Source organism: Scyliorhinus canicula, chromosome 4 (assembly GCF_902713615.1).
Source record: "Scyliorhinus canicula chromosome 4, sScyCan1.1, whole genome shotgun sequence".
Lineage (NCBI taxonomy): Eukaryota > Metazoa > Chordata > Chondrichthyes > Carcharhiniformes > Scyliorhinidae > Scyliorhinus > Scyliorhinus canicula.
This window is the reverse complement of record NC_052149.1, coordinates 225,504,391-225,521,459: the sequence shown is the minus strand read 5'-3', so window position 1 is coordinate 225,521,459 and position 17,069 is coordinate 225,504,391. Positions and strand designations below refer to the sequence as shown.

Genomic DNA, 17,069 nt, shown 5'->3' with positions numbered 1-17,069 from the left:
AAATCATATGTAAAATGTCCATCCGATCACATTTCACAGGAATATTACCAAACAAAATTTGACACTCAGCCATTTACGGAGGTATTTTCATCAAACAGGAGGGTAGAGAGATAGAGATTGGCCTCTTATCCTGAGACTCTGAGCACGGGTTAACGGCCGCATTGTGCTTGAGCGAGAGCACAATGCAGCTGTTAGATGGTGGGAGAGGCCAAAATCTCCCCATGCCCGGTGTTGGTCGGTTTGCAATCAAACCGGCCTGCTCCCATTGGCAAAATCAGGATCCCACCACAGTGTGGTGAAATACCAATAATCACCACTTCAGGCCAATCTCTAAGCAATTAACAGGAGCGATCCCCTACATAACAGCCTCCTGTGATCTACCTCCCCAGCAAGTGGTCACATGGGTGCCAATTAGCACACCTTTTTAAAAATGTGAAGCTGGTGGAATGTGTACCCGTTACTGGGCAACCCCAGCCCCTGCCTGTCTGCCCCACTGACCACAACTACAACCAGCTGTGGAGGCCTCTGGCCATGTGGCTGAAGACTATTGCTAATAGGGATGTGGTAGTATGACTAGAGGTACTACGGTACCTGGGAGTGTGAGCTACCATTGGTGGAGAAGGCTCGCTGCTCATTGGCCCAAGTGTTTGCATTTCATTGGTCAGAACATAAGGTAGCTCCGCCCAATGAGGCGGGGTATAAGAACCCGTGTTTCCCAGCAGCCGGCCTCTTTCTGTACTCGAGCTGCTGGGGAAACATCTTGTTGATTAAAGCTTTCAATTCGGATTACATCCTCGTTTCAGTAGTTATTGATTGCGCATCAATTTAATCAACAAGAGTTTAAAGGATGGAGCTCCGCATCCAGCCGGAGTGTCTACGATTCAGCCCCCACGCAGCTAACGCAGCAGCTACATTCAATCATTGGCTAGCTTGTTTTAATAGCTACCTCAGCACGACAGAAAACGTACCGACGAGGGAGCAGAAGCTACACATCCTTCACTCGTGCGTCAGCCCCGCCATCTACACGCTCATCGAGGACGCGTCCGACTATGACTCCGCCAAGGAACTGCTTAAAGGACACTTCATCCGACCAGTGAATCAAGTTTACGCTCGGCACTTGCTGGCTACGAGGCCCCTGATTTTTACCGTGCGCTCCTTGTACTGGGGAGGAACTGCGGCTGCCCGCATGTTTCTGCTGATGAGCACCGAACTGTTAATCCGAGACACCTTTGTTGCGGGTATGCAGTCCCCACAAATCCGCCATCTTGGATCGGCTCCGAGGACCCCGGAGCGAGTGACCACGGACCGCCCGATGACTACTCCGATCTTCTGCCACGACTCACATCAGTCACCTTGGACCAGTCTTGACCCCGCACCCTCTCTACGGCGACGACGAATGTCCTGCTCAACGGGCACGAAACGCCGTGCCTGCTGGACTCCGGGAGCACGGAGAATTTCATACATCCTGACACGGTAAGATGCTGATCGCTTCCTGTCCATCCTGTCAATCAAAAAATCTCCTTGGCGGTAAATTCGACCGCGACGTGTGCTAGGCTCGGGCTGATCCAATTTAAGGTCGTTCACCGGGCCCATATGACGGTGGCTCGGATGAGCAAATTTTTCGGGATAGAGGACAAATGCGCTAGGTGCGCGGGAGGATCAGCGAACCATGTTCACATGTTTTGGGCATGCCCTAAGCTGAGGGGGTACTGGGAGGGATTTGCGGGGGTCATGTCCCAGGTGCTAAAAACAAGGGTGGTGATGAGTCCAGGGGTGGCAATTTTTGGGGTTTCGGAAGACCCGGGCGTCCAGGGGGAGAAAGAGGCCGATGTGTTGGCCTTTGCTTCCCTGATAGCCCGGCGACGAATATTATTGGCGAGGAGGGACTCAAAGCCCCCGAAGACTGAGTGGTGGCTTGCGGACATGTCGAGTTTCCTGGGGATGGAAAAAATTAAGTTCGCCTTGAGGGGATCTGTGCAGGGGTTCACCCGGAGGTGGCAACCATTTATTGACTTCTTTGCGGGAGAGTGAGCGTCAGCAGGGGGGGTGGGGGGGGGGGGGGGGGGGGTAGAGTAGAGTAGGAGAGTAGGAAAATATGGCGGGTAGTACCGGTGGGAGGGGAGCGGGCTTGTGCAATATGTTACGATGGAAGTATTGAAAGTACGTGGATGTTTGCACATTTTTGCCTTTTTTGCTTTCTTTCTGATGATGTCTGTAACTGTTTATAAAGCCAAAAACTACCTCAATAAAATTGTTTATTAAAAAAAAAAAATCTCCTTGGCCTCTGGCTCCTATTCGGTTGAGATCAAGGAGTATTGTATCGCGAACCTCACAGTCCAGGGGAGGGAGTTTAAAAATTACAGACTCTCTGTCCTCCCCCACCTCTGTGCGGCCGCACTCCTGGGGTTAGATTTCCAGTGTAACCTCTAGAGCCTAACATTTAAATTTGGTGGCCCTATACCGCCCCCTTCACTGTCTGCAGCCTCGCGACCTTCAAAGTCGATCCCTTGTCCCTGTTTGCAAACCTCACACCGGACTGCAAACCTGTCACCACCAGGAGCAGACGATACAGTGCCCAGGACCGGGTCTTCATCAGGTCCGAATTCCAGTGGCTTCTGAAGGAAGGGTCATCGAGGCTATTAACAGCCCCTGGCGAGCACAAGTTCTGGTGGTAAAACCGGGGAGAAGAATAGGATGGTCATAGACTGCAGTCAGATCATCAACAGGTTTACGCAGCTGGACGCGTACCCTCTCCCCCGTATATCTGACCTGGTCAACAGGGTCGCACAGTACAAGGTCTTCTCCATGGTAGACCTGAAGTCTGCATACCACCAGCTCCCCATCCGCGCGTGCGATCGCAAGTACACTGCGTTCGAGGCGGACGGGCGGCTCTACCACTTTTAAGGGTTCCCTTTGGTGTCACAAACAGGGTCTCGGTCTTCCAACGAGGAGATGGACCGAATGGTCGACCGATAGGGTTTACGGGCAACCTTCCCGTATCTCGATAATGTCACCATCTGCGGCCACAATCAGCAGGACCACAACACCAACCTCCGCAAAGTCCTCTAAACCGCAAAACTCCTGAATTTGACCTATAACAAAGAAAAATGCGTGTTCAGCATCGACTGCCTAGCCTTCCTCGGCTACGTAGTGCGAAATGGAGTGATAGGCCCCGACCCGGAAGTGGGTCCCCAACTACGCCGACAAAGCCCGTCCCATCACATAAACTACCACTTTCCCCTGTCGACGGAGGTCCGCCAGGCGTTCAGCCGCATCAAAGTGAATATCGCAAAGGCCACGATGCGTGCCATCGACGAGTCCCTCCCCTTCCAGGTCGAGAACGACGTGTCTGACGTAGCTCTGGCAGCCACCCTTAACCAAGCGGGCAGGCCCATGGCCTTCTTCTCGCGCACCTTCCATGCTTCCGAAATCCGCCACTCCTCGGTCGAGAAGGAAGCACAGGCCGTAGTAGAAGCTGTGCGACATTGGAGGCATTACCTGGCTGGCAGGACGTTTACCCTCCTCACCGACCAATGGTCGGTGGCCTTCAGGTTCGACAATGCACAGAGGGGCAAGATAAAAAACAATAAGATCTTGCGGTGGAGAATCGATTTATCCACCTACAGCTGTGACATATTGTATCGCCCTGGGAAGCTAAATGAGCCTCAAGATGCCCTGTCCCACGGCACCTGTGCCAACGCACAAGTGGACCGCCTCCGGGCCCTTCACGAGGACCTCTGCCACCCGGGGGTCACCCGCTTCTTTCATTTCTTGAAGACCCGCAACCTGCCCTACTCTATCGAGGAGGTCAGGACAGTCACCAGAAACTGCCACATCTATGCGAAGTGCAAGCCGCACTTCTACCGCCCCAAAAAAGCGCATCTGATAAAGGCTTCCCGTCCCTTTGAACGCCTCAGGATGGACTTCAAAGGTCCCCTCCCCTCTACCAACTGCAACATATACTTCCTCAACGTGATTGGCGAGTACTCCCGTTGCCCGTTCGCCATCCCCTGCCCCGACATGACCACACCCACCATCATAAAAGTCCTCCACAGCATTTTCTCCCAGTTCGGATTCCCCGCCTACATACACAGTGATAGAGTGTCCTCCTTCATGAGCGACGAACTGCATCAATTCCTGCTCAGCAAGGGCATTGCCTCAAGCAGGACGACCAGTTATAACCCCCGGGGTAACGGACAAGTCGAGAGGGAGAACGGTATGGTCTGGAAAACACTTCTACTGGCCCTACAGTCCAGAAATCGCCCAGTCTCCCGCTGGCAGGGGGTCCTCCCAGACGCCTTCCACTCCATTTGGTCTCTACTCTGCACTTCTACTAATCAAACTCCCCACGAACGTCTTCTTGTCTTCCCCAGGATGTCTTCCTCAGGGACCCTGCTCCCGACTTGGCTGGCAGTCCCCAGGCCCGTCCTGCTCCGGAAGCACGTGCGTGCGCACAAATCGGACCCATTGGTCGAGAGGGTCCAGCTGCTCCATGCTAACCCGCAATATGTGTATGTGGAGTACCCCGACGGCCGACAAGACACGGTCTCTCTATGGGACCTGGTGCCCGCCGGATCCCCTCCATCCCCCTCGTCACCAGCCCCACCCACCCCCCCACAGGCTATGGCGGGACCCCCCCAACCGCAACTGCACCCTGCAGGCGCCCCCCTCCCTGGCCCGCCAACCCCCTCACTTGTGCCGCCTGGAGGACTAGACGCCCCCCCCCCCCCCCCCCAGCCCGGCTCTCACCAGCGCCGTCTAGGGGTGTTGAAACCTCCACAACATCTCCGCCGAAGCTCCGTCGGTCGCAGAGGATGTCCGAGGCCCCCGATCGTCTAATCGAGTCGATGTGAACTGTTAATGGATTTTTTTTCTGACTCTGTAAATATTTACGGGCCAGTGCGCCATGTTTATAACACAATTCCTGACTCTGTACACAGTTACGGGCCAGTGGGCAGCCGCCGTTCGAGAGAGAAGTATCGTCCCATATCACTTGTCATACTACCAGTAATTATCCCACCCGCACTGGACTACCAGTCATGGCTGGACGTCCGAGCAGTCTTCCTCCGCACCGCCCCCCCCAGTTCCTTTCTCAACGAGGGGTGAATGTGGTAATATGACTAGAGGTACTACGGTACCTGGGAGTGTGAGCTACCATTGGTGGAGAAGGCTCGCTGCTCATTGGCCCAAGTATGGTCGGTACGCAAGGTAGCTCCGCCCAGTGAGGCGGGGTATAAGAACCCATGTTTCCCAGCAGCCGGCCTCTTTCTGTACTCGAGCTGCTGGGGAAACATCTTGTTGATTAAAGCCTTCAATTCGGACTACATCCTCGTTTCAGTAGTTATTGATTGCGCATCAAGGGAATTGGCAATCGTAGTTAATGAGGACTTCATAGCTCCCAAGTGGATCCCCATGAGTAGGCCTGCCATGTAACATGTGGGAGTTATTGCTGAGCATTCCAATCGGACCGTGACGCCTGGACACCATGTCAGAGCACTGCATGAAGCAACATCATGGACGCAGTGGCAACATCTGACACCCAGTGGCTGGACCCCAGCACCGGGGACATTCCCGCCACCAGAGGATGGGTGTGTGCACCGGGAGGGGGGAGGGGACCAGCGCCCAGTCCAGATAATGTTCCGTGCAAGTAACTGGGGTACTGGGTGTGCGGTCTGGTGACCAGGGGCACCCATAGTGCGTGGGGCATGTTGGATGGCAGAGGATGTGGGGGGAGGGGGGGGTGGGTTGTGGAGGGAGAAGGGAGCAATGGGGGAATGGAGGTCCTGGGGTGGAAGACACCGCTGGTTGTCAGTCTCAAACTCTCTCTAATTCCTCACAGATAATGCACGGGGTGGATGAGACTGCCCTAGTGGTGCTGAGGTGGCAGATGCCAGAGAAGGCGGCAGCAGCAGCGTCAACAGAGGCTCGAGGTGGCGGTCCATATGCATGCCCCACCCAACACCCTGAGGACCCGGCCGCCCATCAGGCCGGTAGAGACCCAGAGGGAGAGGCCGGCGACGGCCCACGGTGTACAGGTGTCGCTTGTCTTTCGAACAGATGACGGACAGCATGGGCCACAGGAGTCTCTACCTCACCAAGGGGACAGTGCGACACCTATGCCATGTCCTCGCAGACTTGGCACCACGTAGAGGAAGAGGATACCCGCGCGACGGTCACCGCAGCATTGAATTTCTATACCTCAGGATCATTCCAGGGCTCGAGCGGGGAACTGTGTGGCATTTCACAACCTACAGCCCACAAGTCCATCTGTGAGGTCACGGATGCCCTGTTTGCCCAGGCAGTGAACTATATAAACTTTGACATGGCCCTGGCCCAACAAGATGCCGGGGCAGCAGGGTTCTCCGCCAATGAAGGGATGCCCAGGTCCAGGGAGTAATGAGACGGCACGACAGCTACATCCTGGGACAGTTGGACATCCCCAGCCTCTTCAAAGACCACCCCAGCCCAGTTGGCTCTTTGGGGAAAATGGTTACCCACTGAGGACCTGTCTAATGACACTGGTGCAGAGGCCGGTGACTGATGCAGAGACCCGATACAACGAGGCCCATGCAGTCGCCCGGGCTGTCATGAGCAGTCCATCAGGCTTCTCAGAATGCAGTTCCAACGTCTCGAACGCTCTATGGCGCACTCCCAGATGGTCGCCTGCTTTGTGGTGGTCTGCTGTGCCCTTCCACAATGTGGCACAGCAGTGGGGGTGATGAGGTGGAGGGGAAGAATATGTAGCCACCACGGAGGACAAGGAGGCGTCGGACCAAGAGGGGCCTACTCTCAATTGTGGTCACTATCACCAAAGTGCTCACCTACCTCCAAATTTGACACCTGTCCTGGTTCATTACCCAGTACCAAATCCAATACGGCCTCGCCTCTCGTTGGCCTATCTACATACTGCTTCAGGAAACCCTCCTGCACACATTGGAAAAAAACAGACCCATCTAAAGTACTCGAACTATAGCGTTTCCAGTCAATATTTGGAAAGTTAAAGTCCCCCATAACAACTACCCTGTTACTTTCACTCCTATCCAGAATCATCTTTGCAATCCTTTCCTCTACAGCTCTGGAACTTTTCGGAGGCCTATAGAAAAGCCCTAACAGGGTGACCTCCTTTTCTGTTTCTTAACTCAGCCCATACTACCTCAGTATTTGAGTCCTCATCAAATGGCCTCTCAGCCACCGTAATACTGTCCTTGACTAACAATGCCACCCCTCCCCCTCTCTCACCACCTTCCCTGAGCTTACTGAAATATCTAAACCCCGGCACCTGCAACAACCATTCCTCGCCCTGCTCTATCCATGTCTCCGAAATGGCCACAACATCGAAGTCCCAGGTACCAACCCATGCCGCAAGCTCACCAACCTTATTCCGGATGCTCCTGGCATTGAAGTAGACGCACTTTAAACCACCTTCCTTCCTGCCGGTACACTCCTGCAACTTTGAAACCTTACTCATGACCTCCCTACTCTCAACGTCTTATGTACTGGAGCTACAATTCAGGTTCCCAATCCCCTGCTGGACTAGTTTAAACCCTCACGAAGAGCATTAGCAAACCTGCCCCTTCTCATCCTTCTAAACTCTAATGAATACAGTCGAATCAATCTCTCCTCATCGGACAGTCCCGCCAATCCTGGTATCTGCCGTGTGAAGCTCTGTGACACTGTCTGTCAAATATATCCTTTCTGAGGTAGGGAAACCAAAACTGCACGCAATCCTCCAGGTGTCGTCTCACCAATGCTCAGTATAACTGCAGTAAGACATCCCTACTTCTGAACTCAAACTCTTGCAATGAAGGGAAACATACCGTTTGCTTTCCTAATTCTTTGCTGCACCCCCCCCACAACTTCCACTGACTGGCGTACAAGGACACTCAGACCTCTTTGTTCATCCACACTTCCCAATATATCACCAGTTAAATAATACTCTTCCATAGAATCCTATAGTGCAGGAGGAGGCCATTCGGCCCATCAAGTCTGCACTGATGCTCCAAAAGAGCATCCTACTGAGGCCCACTCCAGATCCCTGTTCATGTAACTCCTCGCATTGATCATGGCTAATCCACCTAACCTTCGCATCATTGGATTGTGGTAGGAAACTGGAGCATCCAGAGGAAACCCATACAGACACTGGGAGAATGTGAAAACTCCACACTGACATTCACCCAAGTGAATCTGGGTCACTGGCGCTATGAGGGAGCAGTGCTGGTCATCATGCTGCCTTCCTTTCTTTCGCAGCAAAGAGTATGCATTCCCGTTTAGTCACGTTGTGCTGCATCTGCCCTGTGTTTGCCCACTCACTCAACCTGTTTAAATCATCTGAAGACTCTTATGATCACAGTTCCACCCAGTTCTGAGTGGTCAGCACACTTGGAACTTCCACATTTGCTTCCCTCATCCAGGTAATTTATATATGAACAGCTGAGGCCAAGTACTGATCCTTGAGGTACACCATGAGTCACTCCCTGAAACTCGGAAAAAGACACATTTATTCCCACTCCCTGTTTCCTGTCTGTCATCCAATTCTCGATCCATTACCCCCGACCCCATGTGCTTTAATTTTACCCACTAACCTCTTCTGAAGGACCTCCAATGCAAGTATATCTTTCTTTAACTATGGAGGTCACAACTGCACACAGAGGGTGAAATTTGATGAGGGTGACAGTGGCCCCACCCACCTGTTGGAGAACCAATGGGAGCCTGGCGTTGCTCCTCTCCAGAAAACCCGACACAATTATGTGGTAATCAGGCACTTACCAGGGCAGCACTGGGCCTCTCACTTGACTAAGCAAGCAGTGGCCATTGCCGATATGAGAGTCAGGCCTGCTGGAGAGATTGGCGATGGATCCCTAGAGGTGAGTGTGGGCAGGAGGGGATCGCAGGGTGAACTGGGAAGAGGGCCGGAGTAACGTCAAGAGGGTGGCACTTACAGCTGGCCACCCTTCCTGATGCTGGGTCCCTAAAATGCATCAAAATGAAGGATTGCTGGACTGCACCCTCAGAAGGCGAGTACTCTGCCCATCACTGGTTGAATAGCGACAATAGAATTTGCAGATTTTACAGTGCAGAAGGAGGCCATTTGGCCCATTGGGTCTGTACCGACCCACTGAAAGAACACTCTACTGAAGCCCATGCGTCCACCCTATCCTCGTAACCCAGTAATTCCACCTAACCTTTTGGACACTAAGCGGCAATTTAGCATGGCCAACCCACCTGAGCTGCACATCGTTGGACTGTGGGAGGAAACCGGAGCACACGGAGGAAAGCCAAGCAGACAAGAGGAGAAAGTGCAAACTCCACACAGACGGTCGCCTGAGGCCGGAATTGAACCGGGGTCCCTGGCACTCTGAGGCAGCAGTGCTAACCACTGTGTCATCGTGCCATCAATGGTAGAATGAGTCCAGTAAGTAGTTACCCAAGGGCTTCAATTGGTCTTCGGGCAGCAGGGATGTTTCCCAGGCTGCCTGCCTGACTGGAGGGGTGAGGAAGGCAGCGGGACCCTATCCCGCACTCTCCCACCTAACTACCCGGTCCCCAGCATGTTTAGCAGCCTCTTCAGTCTGTCATTTTCTACTATCCTTTTTAAGTCTGCACCAAGTACCAGTTTATATTTCAACAGGAAAATTTCAAAATCTTTTGAAATAGTTAAATGACAAACTGAAATTCAGGAAAACTATTACAAAGAGATAAGAGAAAACAGTTTCACAAAGACATTGGGCATCATTCAGCCTCCACATTGTACCTGGGGCTGATCTCGGCACCGTGGGTGAATAGCGGGAAAGACCAGAATCGAGATTTGCGCTGGTCGGAAAACATTTTGCCATTTACCCGGCCCACTCCTGATGGTGAGAAGGTCAGTAAGCCTAATTTGCATTCATTTCAATTTCATTAACAAGATTGAAGTCGAATGCAGCAGAGGTCACCCAACTCCCCAGCGAGAAGTCACGTGGGCGTCATTTCGTGCTCCTTTTTCAAAATGTGAATCTCATGCAGTGGCTGCTGAGGGGAGGTGAGTAGCAGCTCAAGGGCACCAAAACTGCTGTCCCAGTGTTCAGGGGGGTTGGGTTGTTCGGGGGGGGGGGGGACTGGAAGGATTCAAAGAGTGCCCTTTATAACAAGAAGGTGTTTCCCCACTCTCTGAATGTTCAGATCACGTGTGACCGCCGCCTCCTGATCATGCATGTGTGTGCATGGTATCCTGGGAACTCACCCCTGGGGCACTCAGAGGACACTGGTGTCTTCGAGGACCATCCCAGGATAAGGGGTTGCTTTATGGGGGACTAGAGATACCCGCTGAGGTCATGGCAGTGAATCATAGAATTTACAGTGCAGTGCGGAGGTCTGAGTCCGAGGCAGAGAGCCGCTACAATGAGGTCTTGATGCCACCATTGCTTTCATTGAGTGGTGCATTGGGCTGCCCAAAATGCTGTTCCAATGCCTGGATCGCTCTGGTCCAGCCCTACAGTACACCCCCAGAAGGTCTCTTGCTTTGTGGTGGTCTGCTGTACCCTCCACAATCTGGCAGAGCAGTGGGACATCATGCTGTAGGAGGAGGACAAGGAGGCGGAGGGACATGAAGCCTCATCTGAGGAGGAGGAGGGACTGGAGGATGAGGCCGAGGAGGAGCCGGAGGATCATAGAATCATAGAATTTACAGTGCAGAAGGAGGCCATTCGGCCCATCGAGTCTGCACCGGCTCTTGGAAAGAGCACCCTACCCAAGGTCAACAACTCCACCCTATCCCCATAACCCAGTAACCCCACCCAACACTAAGGGCAATTTTGGACACTAAGGGCAATTTATCATGGCCAATCCACCTAACCTGCACATCTTTGGACTGTGGGAGGAAACCGGAGCACCCGGAGGAAACCCACGCACACACGGGGAGGATGTGCAGACTCCGCACAGACAGTGCCCCAAGCCGGGAATCGAACCTGGGACCCTGGAGTTGTGAAGCGATTGTGCTATCCACAATGCTACCGTGCTGCCCACGGTAGAGGATGGAGGATTGCTGGCCCCAAGGATCTGATATCCTGGGAGGACCAGTGAGGCCATCGTCCACAGATTCCCCTAATATGAGTTCCTGTCAGTTAAACACCCCTGACCCCCCCCAATCACACCACCCCCTTCCCGACCACCCTGTTCTCCCCTCCAATTGTCTGTGTAACATCACTCCAGGGTGATGGGCCTGTGTTGGCCCGGTCAGGCGGTCACTATACAAGACAGGAAGGTGATGACCACTGGCTGTGAGGAAAGCTCTGGTGCTCCTCAGGATCTGATTAAGTCTGACTCCTGTCTTTCTGCCCCCAGAGGGCTCACAACCATCCTCATGACCGCGTTTGCATCGGGGGCTTTTGATCTTGGACCACTGTGCCGGGAGGGGCTGGGGTCGCAGGGGTTGGTGTGCGGGCAGGCCCGCTGTGAAGACTATAGTGACAGAGGCTTCAGATGTATGAGGTGTGACATGTTTTAACAGTGAACATGTCACTGTGACAGATTTCTATTCCCCCCGAGCTACGAACAGTGATCTCACCAGTGCCACTTATGCTCCTCACTCTTCTTGCTCTTCTGTGGTCATAGAATTGTAGAACCCCTCATCGACTGGGGTTCTCAGACACGGTCATCACAGACTGAGCCAAGCCTTGGACATCACCACTCAAGATGCGGAAGTTGTGCTCGAGGTTTTCAACTGCGGTTGCCACTCTTGCAGTGTTGGCCTGGGTGCCACACATTGCTGCCACAATCGCCTGCAACTGAACTCCTCCAATCTGCCTTGCAGACGCTGGCATCCAATCTGGAATATCACAGCATCTGGCTGAGGTCCAGTTGTGTCCTGGGATCCAGCAGACCGCCGACTGTTGTTGGATGTTCCTGCCTCCACCTGAAGGCTTCAGCCACTGTGTTTGTGCCAACCAAAGAGTGGACCTGAAGCCTGTTCGCTAATGTCGCCTACTGAGGTTGTGTCTCTGCACTGGTAGAAGGTGCGGGTGATCGCTGTGATGCATTGCTCGTGTTCTCCTCAGAGCTCCTCAATGAGGTGTTCTCTTGGGTGGCGGGGGGAAGATATGACTACAGATTGTCCAGCCTCATCTGATGGTGATCTGGCAAAACAATGGTAAGTGAAAGATAAGGATAATTTTTTGGGGCATCGATAACTCACATGAGACAAGTCATTTGGATGAAGAGGCAGCGGGTCCTCGCCTCTGTGGCACAGGCCAACCTTGCTGTCTCTCTTTGGGCAATCCCATAATCTCCAGGGCCTGTTCCTGATTGGGATGAAGACTCAAATCTCTGGGAATCCTCCCTCTTTGCCCTTTTCATCTTATTAAGCCATCTTCTCCTGCGAGGACAAAGAGAGAGAGCATTGTGAGCTGCACGCTTGATGGGTCAGGCGATGTGTGGGTACCTCAGATGGACATGAAAGGTTGTATTGGTGGGTGACAGGGGTGCTGAGGAACAAGCGCAAAGATCGGATGTTGGGAGGGTGTGAGGTCTCCGCCAGTGATTTGGCGGGGTGGGGGGGGGTGGTGGGAAGTTGAGGGGTGTCAGGCAGAACTGATGCCAGGAGAGGGGTAATTTACCCTTCCAGCTTATTGGAGGTAGTTTGTCTTCTGTCCTCCTGGTCATGCTGCCCGCGCACTGCAGCTGCCACAGGTGGTATTGCTCTCCCTGCTGCTGGTTCTCCTATCTCCTCGGGGGTATAGGATGCCCTGCGCCTCATCCATGGCATCAGGAAGCCTGGCCATGTCTCCAAAGCGAGGATCAGGTCTCTGCGCTGCCATCCTCGTTTCGTGACTGGGAGTGAGTGCTGAGGGGGCGCTTAACAGCAGTTCCCTCTTGTCAGTGATGAACAGCTGAGATGTGAGTCGAACGAATCAGACGCCGAGGGAGTCAGGCAAGGCGAGATTCACGTGTGGGCTCGTTTTTTGCACCAAGTGCGAGTGAATACAGGCCGCGATCACATCATTGCTGCCGATGGTAAACACCCCGCCAAACCTGCCCAAAATGACACTTGGAAATTGTTTGGATGAATCGTGCCCATTGTGTAAAATACAAGCAAATAGTTTTTAAAAATTGCATTAAAATACCTTCCCTCTCCTATCTTCCTGTGGAAGAAATGATTGATATGTCACAGCTGTCATTCTCACCCTCCACCAACGCAGATACGCGCACTTGGGTGGGAAACGTTAGCGACCAGGCTTCTGGGGCACAACCTCGTGGGCACCACACAGCTGCTCGTGCACATCAGAGGGAGACAGGAACCCCCAGGCGAGACAGCAGTCAGAGGTGTGCTGGATCCCAGGACCCACCTGGGTCCCAGCTTGATGCTGAGCCTTTGGTACAGGGTTACCCGGGGCTGATGGATACGACAGGGTGTGGCTGGGACATTCAGAAGATGTCAGCAACACTTCAGCAGGTCCATAGCCGATTGGAGGAATCCCAGAGGTCACGGCTGCACGAGATGTCGCCGACAATGCGTGGTATCGAGGCCAAAACTGCAAAAGGGGCTGATTTAGCACAGTGGGCTAAACAGCTGGCTTATAATGCAGAACTATGCCAGCAGCGCGGGTTCAATTCCCATACCGGCCTCCCCGAACAGGTGCCGGAATGTGCCGATTAGGGGCTTTTCACAGTAACTTCATTGAAGCCTACTCGTGACATTAAGTGATTATTATTATTAAAAAGTGGCAACCACAGTGGAGAACCTGGTGCACAACGTCAGCACCATTAGTGAGGGTGTCCATAGCGTGTCGACCATGGCTGAGGGTCTTGGCAGAATTTCTGACTCGCTGGGGGATGTAACCCAGTACCAGACTGACCTAGATGAGGTGCTGTGGGACATGTCCCGCTCTCAGATGGGAATGTCTGACGAGCTGCGGAGCTTGTCCCAGTCCCAGGTGGGCACTGTCAAGGCACTGTAAAGCATATCTTAGTCACTGAGGAGCATCGCCGAGGGTGTCGACACGATGGCGCAGACCATGGGAGCCGCCAGAGCTAGCAGAGCCTGATGACTCCGGCCTGAGGGCACCGAGCAGGAGGAGGGAGCGTTGGGTGCCATTCCGGACCCATCCCATGGAGTGGGGATTGTGGCCTTCAGTTCCACCCCTCTGATGAGTCCTTGTCTCGATGCCAGCACACGGGACAGGATGGCACAGCTGTGAATGTGTCATCGACAAGTGCGCTTGGGCCTCTGGCCCCAGAAGATGCTCACCAGGGGCATCAAAGGCCACGGGATGAGGGAAGCAGCTGGCTGCCTCAACCTCAGATGTGCATCTGGGGAGACACCTAGATATAATGGTAGAACTAGGAAGGCCAAGCATGTCACTGATCACTGAGGGCATCAGGGGGAGGGGGCAGACTGCGATGGGATTGGGGGGTGGTAGGGAGACCCCAGACCCTGTACCCCGGACACATACTCATGATGTCACCTGGACCAGGCACTGGTCCCCTCCCTGTTGCACTGACCCACCCTCCGGTCGTGTACATGTCCTTGGAGCTGTGTTCCATCCCCTGGGTGTTCGGTTGTTGACTGCTGCATTTGTGGTGTTGCCTCCCGCAATTTTCAGGCAGGATCCAGGCATCATGGTCTGATTGGAATGCTAGGCAATAACTCCCACATGCTACATGGCCCACCCACCCACGGGAATCCACTTGGATTGTGTCAAGTGCTCACTTAACCATGATTACCAATTTCTCATGAGCACAGGCATACATCCTGAAGCCTCAGCGGTAGGTGGGGATTATGGGTGGTTGGAGGGCATACGGGCAGGGGCCAGGGTTGCTCCTGAAATAGGTACCACGATCCAGGGGTTGAAATGGTGGTGACACTACTTGTGACAATAAAGATTATTAACAATAAAAATTCTTAATATTTCCAAGTTGGCTGGTGACACAAAACTAGATAGGAATGTGAATTGTAAAGAGGAGGCAATGATGCTTCAAGGGAACGTAGACAGGCCACGTGAATGAGCGAGAACATGGCCGATGGAATTAAATGTGAAGTCCCTTTTGGTAGGAAAAAGTGAAACGCAGAATATTTTTAAATGGTGAGGGATTGGTAAGTGTCGATGTCCAAAGGGAGCTGGGTGTCACCGAAGCTAACGTACAAGTGCAGCAAGCAATTAGCAAGGCAAATGGTCGGTTGGCCTTGATTGCAAGAGGATTTGAGTACAAGGGTGAAGATGTCTTGCTACAGTTGCATAGAACCTTGGAGAGACAACACCTGGAGTATTGTGGACAGTTTAGGTCTCCTTACCAAAAGAAGGGTATACTTGCAAGAGTGGGAGTGCAACGAAAGTTCACCAAACTGATTCCTGAGATTGTCCTATGAGAAGAGAGTGAGGAGACTATGCCTGTATTCCGGGGCTGGGGGAAGAGAGGGGGGGGGGGGGGGGGCAGGGTGGGTGAAGAACCAGGAACACAGTCTCAGAATAAGAGATAGTCCATTTGGGACTGAGGTGAGGAACAATTTCTTCCCGCAGGGGTTGTGAATCTTTTGCATTCTCTACCTCAGAGGGCTGTGGAAGCTTAATTATTGAGTACCTTCAGACAGAGATCGGTAGATCTCTCAATAGTAAAACATGAATGAATATGGGGATAGTGCAAACAAATAGTTGCAAGGTCGAAGATCAGCCATGATCTAACTGAATGTTGGAACAGGCTTGATGGGATGAATGGCCTGCTCCTGCTCCTGTATCCTATAATAATTGGGCCCCAAACTCCACACAGACTGGGGTCTGAGATCTTCTGAGTGGAATGTCAAAAAAAATCTATTAATATCAGAGTTTGTAACATTAAAGAATTTCTGCTTTCAGGTGACCTGCTTTGAGAATCATGGAGTTCGATTACACGTGCTGTGTCCTGGTTTTACTGACACTGCACTTTGCGCACGACTGCGATCAGTGAGGGCTCCAGAAAAGAAGGAGAAGTTAGAGGCGATGATCAACAAACTTGGAGTTCTGAAGTGAGTATAAGTCAGAAAGGGGTCAGGGATTAGTTAGGATGACCATAGTTCAGTGTTTGTGGCGAGGTAGTGGTGGGTGGTGCAGTGTAATTGTCACTGGACTAGTACCCCGGAGACGCAGGGTAATGCTCTGAGGACCCAGGTTCGAATCCCACCTTGGCAGGAAGTGAAATTTGAATTCAATAAAAAATCTGCAATTAAAAGTCTAATGATGACCATGAAGCCATTGTGAAAAAACACATCTGATTCACTAATGTCCCTTCATGGAAGGGAATCTGCCTGTCATCCTTACCTGGTCTGGGCCTACTGGTGACTCTTGACTGCCCCCTGAATTGGCAGAGCAAACCACTCAGTTCAAGGACAATTAAGGATGGGCAGTAAATGCTGGGCGGCGGGATTCTGTCTTCCTGCTGATTGTCAATGGGATTCCCATTGTAACCTCCCCTCGCCATCATGCAACCCACTGGCAAAATGGAAGCGCGACACCAGAGAATTCCGGCCAACATATTTGATTGGAATTATCTCCTGACTGACATTGTGGATAATGTGAGAGCGGCTGAGCTAAAGCCCCAGAAATATCCAAAGTGGCGAACTGCTTTCACCCTCCCGGATAAAACAAATTGAATGAATGTTAAGAAATCCCATCTGATTTTCCTTTAAGGACTGCTGATATCGCTGAAGGATTCCTGCGGCTGGCCACGGATCAGACCAGGACTGGGGCTTTGTTGAAGGCGTTTGAAGAATCCAAGTTTGAATATGAGGCTGAACCATCTGGTCTTCTCCCAGCAACTCAGTAATCTGCTCAGTGATCAAACGAATGTGAGCAGCGGGTCACCGAGAACAATGAAGAAATGTTCAAAAGCAGTTGGAAATAAAATAATTTACCCTTTAATGCCGGTGTTGGTAGTTTTGCTATTTTCATTTTGTGTTGGTTATCCAATTAAACTTCAAAATATTAGCAGGCAGTGGCGAGGGAAATTGGGAGGGTGAGAGATGATAGGGGCACGATGGTATCAGAGCCAAAGGAGGTGAATGGGGTCTTTGAGGCATTTTACTGGAGATTGTATGATTCAGAGGCTCCGGTGGGGGATGAAGG

General features: G+C 52.5%; 1 protein-coding gene across 1 annotated transcript in view; it reads left to right on the top strand.

Moving 5' to 3' along the window:
- The window catches only part of LOC119965410 (15-hydroxyprostaglandin dehydrogenase [NAD(+)]-like), a 38,900-nt gene extending 22,035 nt beyond the window's left edge, over positions 1–16,865 (top strand). The window contains exons 6-7 of the mRNA XM_038796162.1: positions 15,825–15,973; positions 16,635–16,865. Of these exons, the coding sequence (XP_038652090.1) occupies positions 15,825–15,973; positions 16,635–16,770 (285 nt within the window). The 3' untranslated portion in view covers positions 16,771–16,865. The remainder of the gene's footprint in view (positions 1–15,824; positions 15,974–16,634) is intronic.
- Positions 16,866–17,069: the final 204 nt, after the last annotated feature.